Genomic DNA, 21,871 nt, shown 5'->3' on the forward strand with positions numbered 1-21,871 from the left:
AGGGAGGTGGCTCCTGGGGAGGGGTTGTTGCTGAGGGGCACTGCAGGTCCAGGTCGGGCACAAAGCCCCCCCCTCTACCCCTCTTTTGTGTGCTTGCCAGGTCTCTATTGTTCAAACCCTCATTAGCGCTCAGTCGAGGCTGTTTTCCCACTTTTTCTCTCAGCAGAACTTCCTCTTGCACAAACTGAGGACCGAGCACAGAAGCTCCGGTCCAGGACATCGGGGGGGCTCCGGAGCCGCTCTGAGACGCCAACATGGACACTTCAGATTACTCGGCGGCTGCTCTGAGGAGGGGGAGCTTTGACGATGCTGCCATTTCCCTGCGCCCTGTGAGTACTGATGACCACCGAATGATGAATCTGTTCAGGACTAAATGAGTCTTGACTCACAAATCAAACGAGCTGATATTGTGTTTATTTTATGGGACAAGACTTAAAAAAATGACAGAACTGTTTAGATGTTGCTTGTTTTATTGGATCAGGCCAAACTATTACTGACTAAAAGCCTCGCCTTCCTCTATAAAATGCTTCTCCCTCGCTTTAAATGATCTTTTGTTGAGAAATGATGTCTTCAGAGTAAACCTTACAAATAATGTTATGCACAGTCTCCTTTTGTGTGATCTATTTGCTCTCAGAGGATGTGTTGGGAATGACTCTCAGCTACTACCACAAGTAAAACAGGCACAAGTAGGCGTTTGTGTCCCCCATCGTGAAGCAAAGAGTGGGGCTTGGAAATACCATTCGTCCTTCTGTTTTGTGAGTTGGACAACTTGAACATAAGCAACGTGCTTCCATTTTGGCGTGGCTGCATCTAGGTGTCACAGTCACTATCAAACATCGGGTTACCACGTCAAAATCAGCTGAGCTGTAAGGCAAAGCTCTCTGTTTACCGGTCAGTCTACGTTCCTACGCTCGCGTATGACCATGAACTCCAGGTAGTGACCAAAGAATGAGAATGAGTTTTCTGTGCAGAGTAGCTGGACTCTTCCTTAGAGACAGCATGAGAAGTTCAGTTATCCGGGAGAGACTCTGAGTAGAACCGCTGCTCCTCCACATTGAGAGGAGCCAATTGAGGTGGTTCAGGCATCTGGTAAGGATGCTGCCTGGCGACTCCCTAGGGAGGTGCTTCGGGCATGTCTGACTGGGAGGAGACCCCGGGAAAGACCAAGGACACGCTGGTGAGACTATGTCTCTCAGTTGACCTGGGAACGCCTTGGAGTCCTCCCAGAAGAGCTGGGTGTCTGTGGAAAGAGATGTCTGGGTCTCCCCTCTCAAGCTGCTGCCCCCGAGATGCGACTTCAGAACAAGCGGATGGATGGACATCAAAATCCAAGATGGCCACTGCCTTTTTAAATATGTAAACTGGCCATCCCAGTCATTGGAGAGAATGATGTTTTCTAGCTATTATGTGTGTAAAAACATAGTTTTCTTAATATCCTGATGCATGTTCAATAATCCAGATAGAAAAATCTAAAAAAAAAAAAAAGTTAAATCTGGTCCTCTGGACATTCAAAAAAAAATTATTTTTTTTTGGAATGTCCAGAGGACCAGATTTAACTTTTTTAGATAGTTTTCTTAAGATTGTCTATGATTAATCTATGGTGGCCCAGGGCCCCACTGGCCACCCCATGGCTCCGCCGTTGGCCTTGTGGTGGATAAAATTGCTCCCTCCGCTCGTTAGGATCCATCACTCTGCATCGATGTGGGCAAGCAAAAAAAAAAAAAACCTCTGCTCTTGTACACAGTGTAACTCCCCTCTTGAATATCTTGCACCAAAAACTTTAATTACTTGCATTCCCTAATTTCAGAAAAACACTTGTCTCAAAAACTACAAACATTCACTTTGCAACTCCCCCAGTGACAAGGGACACACATTGGTGCACCACTTATTTTATTTGCTGTAGCAGCCTTCTTGAATCAAGTCGACTCCAAAAGTGAATCAGATGCAGACAGCAGATTACTTTGGAGAGTTTCATTAATCCTGAGGTTTGTGAGATATTTTGCTAACAGACATATGAACATACACAGGATTTAAAAAGTGGCTCGTTTGAAGCAAAACATAAAGAAACAAGCCTTTCCTCTGGACTTTTGTAAAGACCTACACCCACGGCAGACGTAACGAGCGTGAAGCAGCCGGGTGTGTTTCGGTCGCCCCGGCCTCGGCTCACTGAGCAGCTCCGGCTGCAGAAAGGCTCGCTTTTCGTCAAGCATTCCAAGTTCTGTTTGTTTTGTCGCATTTTCCCTCAGCTCTAATTTGGCTTCACTTAATTCCTCAATCCAGCAATTAAAGCCACAAAAGCAGCCACGCTGGCATAAAAAACACTTTTTGTTTCTTTTTCAAACAAGTGAACACACGATTGTGTGTTTAGTTCTAGACAGAAATCGATGCGTGGTTGATCTCTGCCTCCGCTCAAAGCCTGACTGTTCTAACAGGCCCGGTCTCATTTCTACATGTATTTTAACCAGACGATTTGATTTAGCTGCACCGGAGGGAGTTTCAGATTTTACATTATCTGCTTCAGAACCTCTTTCTTTCGGGATTCCGCAGGGCTCAATTCTTGGACTCCTTCTGTTTTCACTGTATCTGCTCCCTTTGGGATCTACCCTGACAAAACATGGTCGTTCTTTTCACTGTTATGCTGATGATTGTCAGACTTATCTAACCCAATAGTTCTTGCTCTGTTCACCCTCTGTTAAAATGTCTTTATGACATTAAGGCATGGATTTTTTTTTTAAGTTTTAACAATCAGAAAACTGAAGTAATTGTGTTTCACCCTAGCGCTACTGCTGTCTCTGTTCCTGTAAACCTTGACTCGCTTGAGCCATGTCAGCAGTCTGTTACAAATCTCAGGATGGTTTTAGACTCTGACTTTAAGTTTCATAAGCAAATTAACTCTGTCCTGCAGAAAAGTTTCTTCCAGTTAAGGCACATAGTTCAGCTTAAGTCAGTGTTGAATCTGACCTTAAAAAAACTGTTCATGCCATCATTACAACCCAACTGGACTACTGTAATGCACTCTATGTTGGTCAGTCAGGCTTCCATTTCACGTCTCCAGCTCATCCAAAATGCTGCAGCTCAGCTCTTAATGGAATTTGTAGGTTTGAGCATACCATATTTTTCGGATTATAAGGCACACTGATGATTTTTGAGAAAATTAAAGGATTTTAAGTGCGCCTTATAGACCGAAAAATATGGTACACCAGTTTTATCCTCCCTTCACTCGTTCCTTGTATGTATCAGAATAGATTTTAAAATTATCCTGTTGACCTTTAAGTTCCTAAATGGCCTTGCACCCTCATTTCTCTCTGAGCTACTTGAACCTGTTCCTTCTCAGGTGCTGAGATAATCAGATCTGCTGCTTTTGGTTGTTCCAAGAGGAGATCTGGCTTTTTCAGTCACGGGCCCTAAACTTTGGAACAATCTGGCCCCCAACATTAGGCAGATCACTTCACTTCCTGTTTTTGAATCTCTTTTATAAACACATCTGTTTCCACTGACTTTTAACACAGTGTGATTTAGTTTAGTATTTTATGGTTTTGTGTTTTTATGTTTTTCTTTTGATGCTTGCAATTAATTTTTGGTGTTATTTCGTCTTTAATTTACTGCCTTGATCTTATTGTTAAGCACTTTGGCAACAACTGCTGTTTCTAAATGTGCTTTATAAATAAATTTGACTTGACTTACAGCGTATCTGAACCTGACTGGGCTTCAGCGGTGTAGAACACCAACATGACGTGAGTGCTGACCCAAAACAGCAGCCACATGGCTCAGCTCAGCACAAAAATAATCTGCACGCTTCACTTCAGATTAAAATCTAATAATTTAAGGTGCACACCTGTTTAACGGCATTACCAGGCGAAGGAAGACTATGTTTTTGCCTGTACGTGCGTCTGTTAGCAAAATAGCTCACGAACCACTTTAATGAAACTTGCAGAAAAGCAAAGTTAGATTAACATTTTGTGCCAACCCACTTCAAGATGGCCACCACAACCAGCTGACCTTACAAACACTAAAATACCTATAACTGAGTCAATTTTTCAAAAATTGATCAATAAGTCAGTGTGGTAGTAGCTGAGACTGACCCCAACACATATTCTGAGCGCTAACAGATTATTCTTTGTTTAAAAATTTGGCATGAACGATTTTGATTGGGTTTTCTCTATCTGTTAGCAAAATATCTCATGAACCAATGGCCAGATTTAAATAAAAATTTCTGGAAATAATTATTTGATGGAACTCTACAAGTGCTTTTCACTGGAAGTCCAAATATTTTAAGATGGTCGTCACTGCCAGGTAAATGTAAATAACACAAAAATGTCTATAACTCAAGTCAGTTTTACTAATATTTACCTTAAATTTGCTGTGGTAGTAGCTGAGAGTCATTCACAACACAAACTCTAAGTGTTATTATGTGAGTCACTGGCATAAAACTTTAACATTAACTCTTGTGGTCTACTGTTTTAGTCACAGTCTGATCTGATGCAAAACACCTGAGTGTAAAGGGAACACTTTCTGATGCAGCAGGTAAATATACGGTAATAATTAAACATTTATTTCACATAAAACATGTTCTGTTTTCCTGCAGCACTTCAGACACTTGGCTCAGAGGCGACGCTCGGCTCCATCGCTCGTGCTTGGGAAAGCTCTGGGGATGACGTGGTCCCTGATCAGGTGGGACTCTTTAATTTATTAAACCAGGCCCAAAAATATGCTGAAGGTCAAAGCATGACGTCAAAGGTCAAACCACGTGCTAGGAAAGTTTCCCACAATGAAACATTCAAGCTTCGCATGAACATTTAAAATATTTGTAACTTCGCATTTTGAATCGAGTTTTTGTTCCCAGGGGATGACATATGATAATGTTTATGTCTCTTTGATTCTGTGTTACAGTCTGTTAGCAAAATAACTCAAAAACCACTGGACGGATTTCCACAAATCTTTTAGGAAATCCTCATTCCATGCACAACTACAAGTGATTCACTTTCATAGCCAACCCAATTGAAAATGGCTCCCACAACCAACAATAGTTTGAAACCACTAAAATAGTTGTGACTCAGTCAATTTCATAGATGCTGAGCTCAAACTTGGTTTGGCAGTAGCTGAGAGTAATTCACAACATAACAGCACAACTCCAAACAGCTTCCATCATTTCTGCTCATATCATCCTAGTTTAGAACTTTAGCTTAAAAGGCAGGTAAATTATATTTATTTGTTTTTTATATATTTGTTTAATGGTTGAAGCGTTTTTATACACCGTAGTTTTCAGACTACAAGGCGCACTTTAAGTTTCTTAAAAATGGACAGTGAGCCTTATAATCAGGTGCGCCTTATGTATTAAATCTGGTTGTGCTTACTGACCTCGAACCGATTTTATGTGGTTAATGTGAATGAGTTGAAGAAAGTCTGACTGACTGTTTTGTTTCGCTTTATATGCCTTATGTATGAAAACAGACCCGTTCATTGATCTTGCGCCTTATAGTCCGAAAAATACGCTAAGTATAAACTCACTCTGAGTCCCGGACCTGATTGTAAAGTCTTGAAATGTGCAACAAGAAGCACTTTCCTCCATTTAAGACAAACATTTGTGAATATCGCCGATGTTTTCACGTCTTTCAGATGTGTCACTTTGAGTTTGGGCTCCAATCTGAGCAGGTGGACGTCTAGAAAAGACGTCAAACGTTGCAGCAGCCAGGGAAAAAACAAGTTTATTTGTGAACCGCAGCCTCCGGACTACAGATGGCAGCACCACGAACACAACCTGAACATCCCACCTTTAACACGCCCACACACTTACACCGCCACGTGTTCGTCACGCTGCAGGCCCCTCCATCAGACCACAAGCACAGATGTCCCTCGGGGGATTTACACCGACAGAGGTGTTTTTAAAACAACAACTCTGTAAAAGCTGCTTCCTTCTTCTGTTTCACTTTAATATCATAAACCTTCTGAAAACTTCACTTGTTTACCCACTTTACCATAATGAACAACACTTCCCCACAGTTTACAAAGAAGTCTGTGAAATATACTGCTCTGTTTGCAAAATGTCCCAGGAAAGCTTTTTAACTATTATTTTTTGGAGTGACTCAAGATGGCCGCCACAGCCAATCAACCTTAGTAAGCACATAAGTAGTTGGAACTCAGTCAGTTTTACAGATATTAAGCTAAAATGTGATAGTTTAGTAGCTGAGAGTTATCCCCAAAACATACTCTGAGGGCTAACAGATCGGAAACTTGGGCATGCGAGGCAGCCGGCGGGCGATAGGCAGGTCTGAAACGTTCATTAAAGGTTCTTTATGTTCACTTTTAGTCCTTTTCAGATGTGAAAGAGGTTTAGATGTTCCTGTTCTATTTTTAAAACGGCTAACTTGATCAGCAAACTAAAAAAGTTACTACAGTAGTTATTTCTGGTGTTGGAGGAACGTGGACGTGTGGAGATCAGGACCTTAGTAGGAAAAGGCAGATTATTTGTACAGAAAACACTTTATTTCTCAGAAGAGAGGTTTTATATTCTGACAGCCTGAAAAGCTCGGTCACGTCTCCATCGAGTCAGACCCGTGGGTTCTGGATCTCCCCCGTGTTGTTTGTTTAACCTTTCAGAGTCATCATCATAAGCTGCTTGAAGACCCCCCGAAGTCGTGGGCGAGTCCTTGCTTCAAAGTGAGACAGATCAGAATAATATCTCGAACGTCCCACCTTCACAGGTCCACCCCTGAACATCACGGGGCGGGGGTGTTAGTTTCACTGCAGTGTGATCACCTTTGACATCTGCAGACAAAGTACGTCAAAGAAAAAGGAGACCTTACGCCCTTCATATTTATTTAAAATGAATAAAACTTGACATTAATACTAGATTGTTGTTGTGTATGTAATACTAAATACTATGATTAATAAAACTTTAGTTTTTATGAGACAAATTGTAAAAACGCAGTGGTAAGCGCTCAATGACATTAAAAGAAATTTGCTTATAAAGCTAAAACGGAGTTAAGCCTAAAAGAAGCAAGCTAAAAAGTAGCTAAATGCTACCTAAAACTAGCCAAGCTCTTGTTGAAAGCTAAATGTATCAAAGGCTAACTAACAGCAGAACTGTAGCTGGAAACTCAAAGTATCAAAAGACTAGCTAAAAGCTAAAGAACCTATATGTTCAGATAACTTGGAGTGGTGTTCTACAAAAGGCTTATTAACAATTAATATCTTACCTGTTGCAGATAGCTCTGTGAATGACCTCATTTTGGAGAAATAGTTTAATTTTGACCCGATTTATGAGCTAACAGCCAGCAGAACAAACTACACTAACACAGGCTTGCTTTAGTAAAAATTAAACAGTTACCCTACTTTGTTCAAACTGGTTAAATAAAGGTTAATAATTAAAGGACAGAGTGAAACTATGGTTAGTGTGATCATCTTAGAGCCCCTGGTAACATAATTCTCCTGTCGAAGCAGATGGCCGCTTGTCCTGAGCCTGGTTCTGCTAAATGTTTCTTCCTCGTGAAGGAGTTTTTCCTTTCCACTGTCGCCTTCATGCTTGCTCAAGATCTGCAACGGAGTTAAATTCAAAGCAGTCTTCTCCTCAGATAAATAGTGTTAAATTATTTAAATATATATATAAATATTTCTGTTCAGTGCCCTGAGATGACTTATGCTGTGACTTGGTGCTATATAAATAAACTGAATTGAATTGATTAATCGAACTGTCTTGTTGATTTTGTTTTCTGGTTACCACCATTGATTCCCCTGAAAAACCACGTGTACAGCCAAGCTAACATGAACTGTCAACACTGTGCAGTAAACAACATAGTTTATCTACTAAATCAAAAACAGAGTGTTTTTTAGTTAGGTTGTTGTTAGTACCGACCCACCCACACAGACCAGTACTTGCGATTTGACTCCCATCACCCTTTGGAGCCCAACTTAGGAGTCATCAGGACTCTGTACCACAGAGCAGACTGCGTCTCCACTAACTCAGGAGCCAGGCAGAAGGAGAAATCCCACACAAGACAGGCCCTGGTGCAATGTGGATATCCTAACTGGGCCTTCCTGAAAGCAGAGAAGAAACCCAAACAGCACTCCAGCCAGCCATCAGGTGAAAAGGAGGAATCCAGACTCAGACCAGTGGTCATTCTGTATGTTGAGGGAGTATCAGAGAAACTGAGACATTTATTTTCTAAACATAACGTCCCAGTGGCTTTTAAACCCCAAAATACATTATGGCAAAGACTGGTTCATCCCAAAGATCCAGTCCCCCAGCACAAAAAGAGTAATATTGTGTATGCTGTTCAGTGTCAGGAGGGCTGTGATCAGTCTTACATCGGGGAAACAAAACAGACACTGGCCAAAAGGATGGACCAGCACAGAAGATCAACATCATCAGGCCAGGACTCTGCGGTCTACACTCATCTCCAGGCCAGCGGTCACTCTTTCAGGGATGAAGATGTTCACATCCTGGACAGAGAGGAACGATGGTTTGAGAGAGGAGTAAAGGAGGCCATCTTTGTGAAAAGAAATCGTCCATCATTAAACAGGGGTGGAGGCCTCCGTGTTCAACTGTCCCCCTCTTACAATGCTGTGATTGCTAGTATCACTCAGCCCCCTGTGAATAGCAAGTGGCTATCAGGGCACAAACAATCAATTGTTAGGCAGATGGAGCTCACGTTTACAACTAGTTTTGGCTATCAGCAGCAAACTGGTTGATCCACTATGAGAAGATGCTGCTTATAAGACTGTTTGTTGCTGCTCCACAGACTGAAGAAGGCTTTTGGATAAAAGATGAAACGTTTCAACCAAGAATAATCCGTCCAGAGGACCTGACTCAACCTTGTTGGATTTATCTACCTGGATTGTTGAGCATGCATCAGGACACGTTTGTTGTTTCGGTATTTTAGGTGCCATCTTTAGTAGGCCACATAGGTGACAGGGAAAGTACCTCTGGTGAAAAGAAATTTGAATCTCAGCTCTCCACTGAGACACAGTGGGAAGCGTGTTCACCAAAACTGGTTTCACAAACTCTGTCAGGATCTGTTTTTTTGGGTGGGTGGGGGGGGGGGGGGGGGGGTTTAGGAAGTTTTTTGTGTTTCTTATTTTAAATTTATTTTCCCTGTTTTGTTTCTTGTTTTCTTTACGTTGTAGTTTTCTCCCCATGTCACCAGTTCATTTCTCCTCAGTTTCTGCTCCTTCTTGCCACGCCCACTCTCACCTGTCCCTTCGCCTTCATCCACCTGTGAAGGTGGATGAAGACGCTCCCTGCGGGACATGCGGTCTGCGTCTCTGCTGGGCAGGAGCATGTGTGCGCGAGCGTGTGCGCGTAGTGCGCCCGGAACATCCACTCCACAGACTGGGCAATGTCTCCTCTCGTTGTATTTTTTAAATAAATAATCAAAATAAAAACGCGTGATGACTTTGGACTTTTAGGGGCGGAGATTTGAGTTGCCGGATCCAAGCAAACAGTTGCCGGAACGCAGTCGGTCAGAATGAGGGAGTTACCGGATCTTGTTCCGGCAGGATCCGGCTCAAATTAATCACTGGTTTAAAGCCAGTGCTGCTAACTAGTTTACAAATTTTAGCTTATCAACTGTAACCAAATTAAACAAAATATCTTCAAAAGGAAGAAAAAAACCCAATATAAAGCAAGAAGTTCTCCTTAATTTTCCACAAGTACCATTAAATACTGTCAATGCTTCACATTGTTTGGTTTTCAAACCTCTGTCAACTCAGCAGCTTCGTCTTCGGGTGATTTCCCGCCGTACGCAAAGTCTTGGGATGTGAGAATTTCTGTCTTTTACAGAACGTTTACTGCATGTGCAAACTTTTGTTTTCATGGTACAAGGGGCCAGAGATTAGACTGGTCAGGTTGTGGACTGTCCTCTCAACATGTGTGTCCTTTGGCTCTAAGGGAGGAAGCTCCAGGCCGGGTTTCTGTGGAGCAGAGTCCATTCGTCCTCGGTTTGACCAGCGAGAACGGAGAGCTGCTGCTGGACGAGTGCGTCCAGGTCACAGAGGGCACGAAGACCAGGGAGAGACACCTGTTCCTCTTCAGTGATGCCATCGTCTTCGCTAAACTAAAGTAAGAAACCACCATGTTCCTATAAATTACTATAAATAACTGCTTAGATATATTTGGATTTCAAAACGCCACTTCTAAACACAGAAATGAGCAAACAAATACGGCTAGGGGAATAACACTTTCTGAATTTCATGTTAAAAAAACAAAACAAATCGGGTGAGAATGTTGTATATTTCTACAGCTGAAGCTGCAAAGTGAAAAAGGGAAGTTTAAAACAAACTGGGCTGCACGTTTGGACTGCTGGGGACTCTCCCAGCAGGGCTCTCCAGTTACGTTTTAGTCGTTCTGATTTGAATAGAAAAAGAAAGCAAGCGCTTCCATTTAAGAGAAGTTAGCTGAAGAGGGGAATCTCAACGGCATTCCCTAAAAAAAAATAACATCATTTTCAGTGAAACTTTGCCTTCATAAAAAATGATGGCGACACGTGGTCTCATGTTTTAGATTGTTGAACTCAGTGGAGGTTTTTAGCTCTTTGTGTGGGAGGATCATCAGTCATCTCTGTAGCACGTCCTGCCCACTGTTCCTGTAGGTCGGCACAGCTGGAACAACAGCAGGCTACAGTAAACACGCGTGTGAGCGACGATTACTTCCACGGATGATTCAAAGCGTACATCACTCTGTTTTCATTTATCTGGCACTTGTTCGGTCACGTGGCAGCAGCTTTTACTCACATAGTTCATTCTAGCTGCATTGATTTAGGTCAAGTTATGAGATGGAACTTTCAGGTGGGATTTCAATAATTGGGAAAAATGGGATCGTGTTCAAATATCAGCCCATTTGATCATTTTGCGTTTGTCGCAACGGTACAAAATCTATGCTTTGTTTTACCAGTCAGGACTTTTTGCTCGGCTTGAAACAGGTCGACAGCCAGTTATTGTGTGAAGCACCGAGTGAACCTCGAGGACATCTGGCTTCACGGCTTTGAGGACGAGCAGGAGAACGGTGACGACGATGGAACGGCTGAAGACATCGACCTCAGGCTGACTCTCCTCCTGGCCTGGGCTCTCACTTTTTGTCTCGTGTGTTTCCGGTGAGAGGCCGTGCGGAGAACGACTTCACAAATGCTGCGATCAGTGGTGTAGTCTATGTGATACACAGGTATATGGAATATACCCATTAGAAAAGCTTGGGAATTTCAGTATACCTACTTAAAAGTACCCAATGGTATGTGACATATGTATGTATTGTCAACAGATTTGGAACATTTTATAGATACATTGAGTTGGTTCAACCTGTTTTTTTGGGTATAATTAATACTTATACTCACTACTTAATACTTGAACATGTTTTGCTACCGTTTTATAAATTCTATAACATCTTTTTTAATACAAAGCTTACAGTTGTACAAAGTTTGTTGTACATTTATTCAAATATAAGCATCAGAGAAACTTTGAAATGTTCAATACGCTTAAAAAGCAAAATAAATTGACAATTACATTGTAGTAACTGGTGTACTTTGGTTTCTAAGCACAGTATACCCAGTAGAGAAATGTAGACTACACCACTGGCTGCGATGTCTTTAACTCGGTTGTGTATTTGTGGAACTGTGAGGCACTGCATGCGACCATTACTCACGTGTGCACGCCTTCTCTTGACACTGTCTGAATTTACTTTATGGGAATGTTTATGAAGCATTCACTCTCTTGTGATCCATTTTTCTTCTGTATGTTTTTCAGCGTGATGCTCGTCCTGTAGTTTTCAAGCTATTTCAACAAATGATCAAAACGTTCGGCTCTTTCAGGACAATCCTGCTACGACTTTTGGTATTGGTGCAACTTTAGCTTTTTGAAAAATTTAGCCTTTTCAGCTATTTTTTTTTTCTCACAAAAAATGAATGGAGCTCATTTTACATCCTTAAATCTTTAGATCTGTTTACAACCTTTTACTGCGCCTTTCACATTCTGGGTCAGCTGCTTTCAGCTTCCTTGTGCAAATTTACATTTTTTTCAGCTACTTTCAGCTGTTTTGTGCTCCTTTCATGTTATTTCTGCTAACTACAACATTTTTCTTCTTCTTCTAACTTTTTTCTGCTAATTTCAGCTTGTTATGCTCCTTTCAGCTTATTTCTGCAACTTTTGGCTTTTTCTGCTATTTCAGCTACTATTTAGCTGTTTTTATGATAATTTTAGCTTTTTCAGCTAATTCTGCATTTTTTTTGCACTCATTTCAGCTTTTTTCAACCCAATTCAGCAAAAAAAAAAAAAAAAAAAATGCTATGCTCTCTCCATTTCCTTCTTGTAACTTTAGCTTCTTTCTGCCTTTTTTTAGCTACTTTTCAACCATTTTTTGTAAATTTCAGCTTTTTTCCAGATAATTTCCACTGTGCTTATTTCTGCTTCTTTTAGACTAATTGAGCAAACGTGTTCTTTCTGCTTTCTTCTGCTTATTTAAGCTCATTCTACCTTTTCAGCTACCTTTTTAGCATTCTTAGCTAATTTCAGCTGTTTTCAGATAAATTCAAGTTATTTGTGGTAATTTCTGCTACTTTCAGCACATTTAGCTTCTTTCTGACCATTTCAGCTTGTGCTCCTTTCAGTTTTTTCTGCTATTTCAACTACTATTTAGCTATTTATGCTAATTTGATCCTTTTCAGCTCCTTCTGTCTAGTAGTTTCCGCTTCTTTCTGCCTTTTCATATACTTATTGCTAATTTCAGCTTTTTTGCTAACGTCCTAATTTCTGTGCTAATTTTTGCTTATTTAAACTTAATTCAACAAATATGTGTTCTTTCTGCTTTCTTCTGCTAACTTGGGCTTGTTCTTGTACTTCAGCTACATTTAAGCATGTTTTTTTTAAGCTAATTTCAGCTGTTTGTCAGCAACTTCTTCTGCAATAAGCATTCACACTGCATTTTTACAGAAAATGCAATTTCTGTAGTTGAACTTTATCATCCGTGGCCAAAAGGCGGTAATTTATCTGCCTATCTCTTAGTTCGTTTAGGTTTGTAAAAAATCTGATTATCCACCAGAGCCTCGGCAAACAAGTGGTTATAATTCAGTCAGTTTTACAGACATTGATGTATAATTTGCTGTTGTCGTAGTTGACTCATCCAAAACACAAACTTTACTTTAACCGCTGGACAATTTATGCAACGTCTTATTTTATCATGTGTGGTCGTGCATAACGTTATCTTTGGAATTTGATCAAAAAGGCTAAAATGCCGTCATTTTTTCATGATAGAATGATCTTAAACTAAAAGTCCCATGAAAGGTGGTGTCAGATTTATTTCTATTAAAGCTGTAAGAAATATAAGTCATGGTCTGCCTTCACATCGTGCGCATGAGCAAGAAAACGTTTCTGAAAATGTGAATTTTGACTTTAAACGGTAACTTTACGTGCAAACGTGTTCTTTAAGTTTCATTTTCAGTGTCTCTTTTTTGGTCAGCTCTTGGTTGAAACAAACACGAGGTGAATGTGCACACCTCGTAGTAAACGGTCATATGATTTGTGACCTTTAGGGAAATGGGGAAGTAGCAAAGAGAAAGTAATCCCTGCAGCATCACAAGACAAAAACAAAAAAATTGAATTGAAAAAATAGGGAAGTTTGGACATCGTCACTATTCCAGCGTTCATGTGAGCTGACTTTAGCAAGAAACACCAGCTCTTACTGTAAGGGTGAAGAGCAGAAGAAGCAGTAGTCATTTTTCAAACATTCAGTCAGGTCATCTGGACAATTTCGTTTTTTTTTTTTGTTGAGACGCTTCGTCCTCCATCCGTAGGACTTCATCAGTCTGAGGAATCCCAAACAAACTGTTTTCCCCACTAAGCAGTACTCTCCTGCAGTGATCAAACCAGTTTGCTGGTCATAAGATGGTTTCTGGGGGCTGTCCTCTCCCCCGACTCCTCCCAGGCACAGCCAAAGTGGTTCAAGGCATCAAAGTTCATGCTCAACAATCCAGGTAAAAAAAATCCAACAATGGTCAGTCAGGTCACCTGGAAGTTTCTTTCTTTTTTTTAGTAGTTATTTTTCTTTAGTCTGGGTTCAAATGCAACAAAAGGGCTTTTACTTGTAAATTTCTGATCAAAGCCCCCCAAGTGGCACCAAATGACAAATATTTAAGTTTATCGCTGACTCCTACGTTTCTCGCAAACATGCAGCCGAAGTGTGAATGAAGCTCGTTTTTCATTCATTATTGCATTCCAAGAAGCTGATGAATACCGAAGTAAGATTTCGAGTTGTTTTGTTGAGGAACAAGAAGCCCTCGTCTCATTGGATGAATGGACTTTGGAAATGATTCACTGTGCGAAAGTTTCACTCCCTCTGCGATGTAGTCTGTGAGAAACCGTGCACGTCGATGGTTTTCCTGCCCGACATGAGAGCCAAGCGGCTGGCATGAAATCTAAAATCAGGTTAATAAAAAGTAAAGGTTTGCAGGTGCAGATGTAGGCGATCGTATCCGTGTCGTATCGCCCGGTTTCCACTGGTGGACTAGAAGCCACGGCATCGCTTCAGTCTGTGAGGAAGTGGAAGGTGTCTGGTCGGGGCACGCCGTGACGCTGCTTCCTGTTCCCATGACTGTGATGCTCGTTCCACCAGAGTTGTTAAAAGAGGCAGTGGGTGCACGCTTCTTCTCATTCCACCCACTGTCATTTGAAGCAGCTCGTCCGAGTCTCTCTGTGGATTAGTAACTCGTACCATGCTGTTATTTCGCCCACAGCTCCCCTGAGGTGAAAGAACGCTGGTTAGAAACTCTTCACAGGTACGTACCAGATTATTCTCCATATTAATGGTTAGATTATAAACTTTAGCTTTGCATTTTTGCTGAAAGTTGGACTATGTGTATGTTAGACTGTTAATCCTCTTATATATATATTAATAATTTTGTTGGCACGTTAAAAAAAGTCAAGTAAGATAAGAATAAAATGTATTCATCAGTTCCTAATGTGGTCTTCATAGAACGAAATATGCTCTGTTTTCATTTGAACCTATGAAAACGTCAATCAGAAAGTTTTTTTTTAATGCGAAATTTAAAAGAAAACCCCAAACATGTGATAGACGAACGCTGGTTTTCTAAACAAAAGCATTGTCCTTCTCGAAACAGGAAAATTAAAGAGGCAAAAGCGAGAAGCGAGTGCTCTTCTTCACCTCCAGACGTCCTCATGAAGGTGTTGAGTGGCAGCACTGCAGTAAGTCCCTCGCTGTGCGTTTGACCACGTGCACCTGCAACCAGAAACATCTCAGGAGATTTATCACCATCTTTTTCTGTTGGTAGAACAAAACGCTAACGGGAGGCGGCATGGAGCAACTGATTGAGCTTTTGCCTGAGGTGAGTAACAAGCCCGTCTGATATAAGAAAAACTTTTCAGTTTTGCAAAACAAAAACAAGTTGCGTTTGAAATTAAAGCAGCTGCTCAGAGAAAAACCGTGAATTTCAAGTCAGTCGATATTTGACAGCACGTATCTTCTAAAGTCTGGTTACATAAGTCAAACTCGTTCACGTGTTAGCAGACATTTTAGCTGATAAAAAAAAAAAAGGCACGGCCCCTTCTTCTTTTTCTGCCTTTGCATGCGCTCTTATGTTCCTCTTGCACACTCATCACCACATCTCTTTTCCTTTGTTTTGTTGCCAGGGCGATGCGAAGATCGTTCTCTCAAAGCAGCTAAACAATCAAGACGAGCGGCAGCCTGCTGGTGAGTTTGAAAGTCTGCAGACGTCTTTTCGTATTGAAGGAGGAGGGCTCTTTGTTAGGTTTGCTATGTTTAACCACAGAGACAAAAAGGAAATATAACAACTGATTAGACAAAACCACCATTTGCGCTTTTTATTGAGTCTTGCACGTCTGGTCTTGCTGGGTTGCACTTATTTGATAAAAATCCATTTTAAATCAAATAAATTAATGAATTTTGCCATTTTGCTTCCATTAGAAAACAAGTGGAATGTGGTGAGGAGTAAGATGAAGTTCAGAAAAGGCTCCACCAACAAAGTCTGCCAGGCAGACAAAGACACAAAGACGCAGCTGTTTGGACAACCCTTCTGCAAGATCTGCCCAAATGACGACTCACTACCCAAACCCATCACAGTAAGCGGAGTTACACGTCAAACATAACTACATCCTGACGGAGTTCCCTGTTTTAGTAGCTAAAACGGGACAAAGTTTCAAATGCATAATTGCTCTGTAATGAGGAGAACCTGAGCTGCTTGTTTATTAATCATCCACCTCCTTTACCGCCAGGATGTGTTGATGCTGCTGAGGAAGAGGGGCCCGTCCACGGAGGGGGTGTTCCGTAAACCGTGCAACAACCGGCTCATGAAGGACATCAGGGAGCAGCTCGACAACGGCTCGGACGTGGACATGGAGGGTCAGCCGGTCAACCTGCTCGTTGGACTGCTCAAGGTAGTTTTGCACACCTGTTTTATGAGTCAAAACATCATTACTAGCATTTATCTGCAAAAGATATCTGGATATTACTGCTATTGAACAATGTTTGATTGCATTAATAAGTTTCATCCATTTCCCCTCTTGCTGTTAGTGTTTTCTGAAGGAGCTTCCTGGCAGCCTGCTGAAGTCTGAACTCTACCACAGGTGGATAACGGCTCTCGAGCATGAAGACGCACAGCAGAGAGCTCTGGAAATCACAAAGTAAGCAATCGATACCTGCAAATGTGTCTATTCAGTGCCGTTTCATGCGCCTGCATCCTGATTTTATGGAATTTGTGGTATTTTTTATGTGGAAGAACATCTGTGGGTATTCCATCAATGGTTATGTGGTCAAAAGCGAGGCATGGTTTTTTCTGAGTGGGCTTTTATAAAACATTCCAACCCACTGACCATATAAAAACCACTTCTCCCTTTCAGCTTAGAAAGGGGAAGAAACTTTAAGCAAGTAAAAAAAGCGCCAAGCTAACCTTCTTCCTGTTTAAAAAAAAAATCTTCCTTCCTTTTTTTTTTATATCAGGGTGTTTGATGATCTCCCGGGGCCCAACAAACTCCTCCTGCAGCACCTAATCTGTGTCTTGCATCACATCATCGAGAGCTCCGACATCAACAAGATGGATGCGTACAACCTGGCGGTGTGCATCGGCCCCACGCTGCTGCAGCTGGACGACACCCCGCTGGACGGGCAGAGGGAAAAGATGCAGAAGGTAGAGAGTCTTGATATGAATGTGCTTTCTCACTTTTGGTGCTTTGAAGCTTTGTGGTTCACGGTGCAGAAACCCTCACGAGGTTTCACAAATTAATTCACACTTGGGCAAATGCCAAGTGGAGCTGAGAAAAGCAAAACTTAAAACTAGATTAGGCACTGTAAATAGCCAGGATTGTATCGTAACTTATTTAAGATGCACTTTTCCAAAAAGATTAAAAACAAAGCAACTTTACTTTCATTTTGTAGCAAATGTTTTGCGTCTTTACAAGAAAAGTTTGAGCTTAATAGTCGGTCTTTTTCGCTCTAATTCACATCTCCGTGCATGTGATCAAAACATCTTTCTTGCCAGCCAAAAACCCTAATGACCCTCAGGAGGTAGGGGAGGGAGGGAAATGTGCACATGAACTTAACTTGTCTAAATTTATGCAGTTTGAAGCTTGGACTTCCACACACTCGTGTTTTTGAATTGAAAAAGTTCCTCAGAAGGGAAACAGAACATCTAATTCAGAAAATAATCCAGTTTCTTTGCTTTTAAAATTTTTTAGGATGTGCCATGGTCTGGATGATTGAGAATCTTCACCAGTGTTGTTTCTGTTGCTTATCAAGATGTATTTTTTTGTTTGTTTTCTGTAGATCGCAGAGCTAACCCAGTTCCTGATTGAGAACTTTAAGCTTTTTGGAGAGAATATCCCAAGTTTGCTGGACACCGATGAAGGTAACTTGAAAAGACACTGACATCTTAAATGTTTAGATAAATTGAATAGAATGAGGCAAGTCTAATCGTGAATCGTGTCTTTCTCACCGTGCAGACTCCCTTTCCTCGGTGCATCATGACTCTGCGTATGACAGCACTGATCCAGACGGAGATGGCGAGGCCGTGGAGAAGATGAGGTCCACGCATGGAGACCGAGGCTCGTCTTCTTCGTGCTCCTCCCTCAGTCCGAGCACAACTGCCTCATCGTGGAAATCCGACGCTGCTTTCGACACAAAAAAACCCTTCAACCGTCGCTGCTCCGAGCCCATCATTCACCTCTCTGCTGGTCTCGAGAACTTTCACAGCCACTCCAGGAGCCACGAGGACTGCTCCACGGAGAGGGGGGAGTTCGATGAACAGCCTCTAAAAAAGCAGATCTCAGATGACTCCTTCCTGCTCAAAAGTCGAGGCGGAGTCAACTCGGTTGCGTCTTTTCCAAAAATGAGCAGCGCCTCCAACATGGATCCACTGCCCTACATGGGCAAGGACTGTTCCTGCTCCTCCTTGGAGAGCACTACCTCGAACCAATCGGAGGGTTCTGTTTTCACCAGCTCCCCAATGGGGTCACCGGGATGCACCAAGAAAGCCAACGACAAGCAGGACATTCCCAGACCGATTTCAGAAGAGACGAAGCGGTCACAGTCCATGAGGAAAACCTCTAAAGTCCTGATGAGGACCAGGAGCTTGGGGGCATTCAGCAGGAACAGCCTGAAGAAAGACTCTCAGAAAGAGAAATGCTTCCCATGCGAGACGCTTCAGGAAGACTCGCAGAGCGAAGCAGATCCATCAGCAGAGCTTCTGCCAAAACCACGCCCTCTGTCGGCAATCGAGGTGTTCAAGCAGGTGGACAGCAAGCTGCCCTGCAGACCACCAACGTACGAGCAGGCGGTGCAGAACGTGGGCCTCCCTCCACACTACAGCTCCATGACTGTTCAAGACGCTGTGACGCTGGGGAGGAGGTCCCGGCCTTCATCTGTGAACTATGACTTCCCAGCTGCCAGAGAGTACTTAAACAACCAAGACTGCTTTGCTCAAGCAGCGCAGAACAGCGTTATCGAGCGGCAGCAGCCTTTTCGCCTGAGAGCCATGTCCGAGTCTGTATCCACGAGTCAACACGAGGGTCTATCCCGGAGATGCAGCCAACCTGTGTTTGAGGAATTTTCCTACACCAAGGAGTCCTACGTTTAAGTCACCTGCGCATATGTGACTCTTGTTACTCAAAATGTTTTTCAAATATACAGAAATCTCTTGGTTTGAAATTACTAAGAGAAGCTGAAATGAACAGTTGAAACCAGGAAGTCCCTCTTTTTCTTTGATTCCCCAGAGCCTTCAGTGACATATGTAAAAGGTTGGTGGACATTTTTCAAACAGTGGACTCGGTTTTTAGTGACAGATTGTTTGGCTCTAATTCTTAACTTTAATCGTATAAAGGTTTGTCGCACGGAGCAGCTCCGGTTATGTAGGTGTTTGTCTTTTTTTTTGTGTTTTCACTGTTTCTATCGAATGAATGTCAGTCATGTGCAGCCTGTCTAGTTGCACATGCTCAGTAGTGCTTTTAAAAGTACGAATATTACATTATATGTAGTTATTACGATAGATATTTAGTCTATCACGATGAAGCTATGAACGCAGTTAACTGTTGGTGAAATATGCTAAGTTTCTATGTTGTTTGAAGTTTTGCAGCCATAATGATTTGTACTGTACACAATACTCTGCACATCATTTTGTATTTTTATTTGATTTTTCTGTCATTTTTTTGTTTTTTTTGCTTTTTGTCAACACACTTCACTTTCCACCGTCTTCCTCTTCCACTACACTAAAGCACTTTCATGATTTACTATGCTTTTCTTATTTGTATGCTAAAATGTAAATATGTGTAGACACCAATAGATATAGCTGTTTTATATTTGTGTCGAGCTCTTTAAGAGCAGTGAATTTTATTTGTAAATGGTTTTTAGAGGACCACACAAATGGAAGAACAATAAAGTCTGAAAGATGAGAAATGCACCTGTTGTGTTCTTTTTGTAAAATAAATCAACTCGAGGCAAAAGTTGTTCGAAAAAGGTGCAAAGAACTACACTTTCCTTTGCAAGATGCATTGCATAATCAAAGCCTGAAGGCCTCATTGAGAGAACAGCATGTTCTGGCACACACTAGCTTAAAGCAGATAGAAACCAGACTGTGTCACATGAACGGATTTGGTTTTTCAACGAATTGCTGTTCCTCTTGTCTGTGACAGCATGATGAGCTGATGCCACCACTTCTTCCTTCCTTTCTAAAACATTTTTAACACGGTTTCCTTCCTCGGCAAGTTGCTTTAATTCATCACAGAGCTGCAAGTGATTGAGAAAGAGCGTCTTTTTTCAAACTGTATGTTGAATGTTAAGATTAGAGATTAAAAACATGATAATCTCTGATAATGGTTAGAACAAGAACATTTTGTAACTCATTACAGCTGATTAGCAGGCTAACAATTACCAAAAGTTAAACATTGGAAGCTATCGTGCATTAAAATAGTTTCATCTTCTGCATCTGTTGACTTTCATTTGACACTTTTGAACTCACTTCTACAAAATATTTCTACACAAGTGTGAACAGAAGCGTGCTATTTTGTTTTGAACAAGTAACACAATAGCATCAAATAGTTGCTCTGATTGCAACTTCTTTGGATGCGTTTGCAACTTGTCAACAACATGCTGCACAGTCTCAGTGGTCTGCCTGTTGAATAAAAAGCACCCTAAAGTTTAAAAAAAGTAAATGTAACGATTCTGTTTTTGTAATCTACGAACTATGCATGCACCGAACATTTATGATGGTTACATAACAGATTATTTAACAAACCAGCCACTAGGGAACACAAGCCAGTGTATCTCTTGTGCTGGTCCCACGCCTGGGTAAATGGTGAGGGTTGTGTCAGGAAGGGATCCAACGAAAAACACCTTTGCCAAAACTATGATGCGAGTTCATCCAAGCGAAACCAAGAAAAAGAATCAGAATGCTTTTATTATCCTTGCACAGTAATTACTTTCCGTACAGCCGTCCTAAAGATGGACAGAAGTGTACAGGGGGCTGCAGCTTCTAAGATGCGCTGCCCTTATTGCTTAGATAAGAAAAAGGGAAGAAAACACAAGAAGAGAGGTATTAAAAAAAAGATCTCTCACACCGTATCCTTGACAGGGCACAGGTTGAGGTATCAAAAATATCTACTACAGCAAAGCAACATAAACAGACATAATACATATGTGTATGGAGTGGGTAAGGGATGGGGGTCCCAGCACGGCTGCCAGGTGAGCGATGCAGCCCTTGGCATCTTCACATCTCCCAGGTTGCTGCGCCTAAGGAAGCGAGGGAGGCCAGTGGAAGTGTCGTGTTTGAGAGAAGGTTATAGCACAGCACAGTCCAGAGCCCCCCACCCCTCCACCCCCAAGCCATAGTCCTGATAAGAGGTGTCCATTTATCAGCCAGCTCGGTTGAGCTCTGTCACAGGTCCAAGACCTTGGGGAGGGGAAGGGGACAGAGCGTCTTTGTTTCCATAACATCCAAGGAGAAATTTGAGATAGTCCGCCTTCCAAGGCTTGGTCCAGTCTCTGATATCAACAGTGTTTTGGGTCAGGCTGAACTCGTAAACGTCCATTTTAGCCTTAACAGTCTCGCTAGTACATTCTCTCATGGCGACTCCAAACAGCTGAATTTGATTACTTACGCCAAGTCGAGCTTACAACTTCTCCAAAATTTATTCCTTCCAATCGTTTGTGACCACTGCCAGAAAGTTCCACAGCCCTGATAAGGATCAGCCTGCTCAGCTTGATACAGCACCAGATATAGTGTAGTTTGAGTTTGAGTGCTGCCAAGCTCAGCACATTCTCCACAATTTTTCGACAATCCAGATTTCCACCATCTCCAAACAGTAAAATCCAGTTATCGTAGATCCAATTATGTTTCCGTCGAGGTAAGAGGGTCCTCCTCCAATCCTC

At 41.9% G+C, this 21,871-nt stretch overlaps 1 protein-coding gene across 1 annotated transcript; it reads left to right on the forward strand.

Annotated features, from left to right (window-relative positions):
• Window positions 1–254: 254 nt before the first annotated feature.
• tagapb (T cell activation RhoGTPase activating protein b) lies at window positions 255–19,085 on the forward strand. Its single transcript, XM_037685552.1, has 14 exons — window positions 255–329; window positions 4,586–4,671; window positions 9,887–10,057; window positions 10,917–11,087; window positions 14,715–14,756; window positions 15,099–15,183; window positions 15,270–15,323; window positions 15,628–15,688; window positions 15,923–16,077; window positions 16,231–16,392; window positions 16,529–16,638; window positions 16,955–17,141; window positions 17,777–17,858; window positions 17,953–19,085. Exons 1-14 carry the CDS (start codon window positions 255–257, stop codon window positions 19,083–19,085), a joined length of 2,574 nt encoding a protein of 857 aa, XP_037541480.1.
• The last annotated feature ends 2,786 nt before the right edge of the window (window positions 19,086–21,871 follow it).

Source organism: Nematolebias whitei, chromosome 12 (assembly GCF_014905685.2).
Source record: "Nematolebias whitei isolate Nwh7 chromosome 12, NemWhi1, whole genome shotgun sequence".
NCBI classification, from domain to species: domain Eukaryota; kingdom Metazoa; phylum Chordata; class Actinopteri; order Cyprinodontiformes; family Rivulidae; genus Nematolebias; species Nematolebias whitei.

Coding starts and splice junctions, on each gene's coding strand:
- tagapb (XM_037685552.1), top strand. CDS start 255: ATGGACACTTCAGATTACTCGGCGGCTGCTCTGAGGAGGGGGAGCTTT. Junction 4,672..9,886: donor ATGACGTGGTCCCTGATCAG/GTGGGACTCTTT, acceptor TTTGGCTCTAAG/GGAGGAAGCTCCAGGCCGGG. Junction 14,757..15,098: donor TGGTTAGAAACTCTTCACAG/GTACGTACCAGA, acceptor TTCTCGAAACAG/GAAAATTAAAGAGGCAAAAG.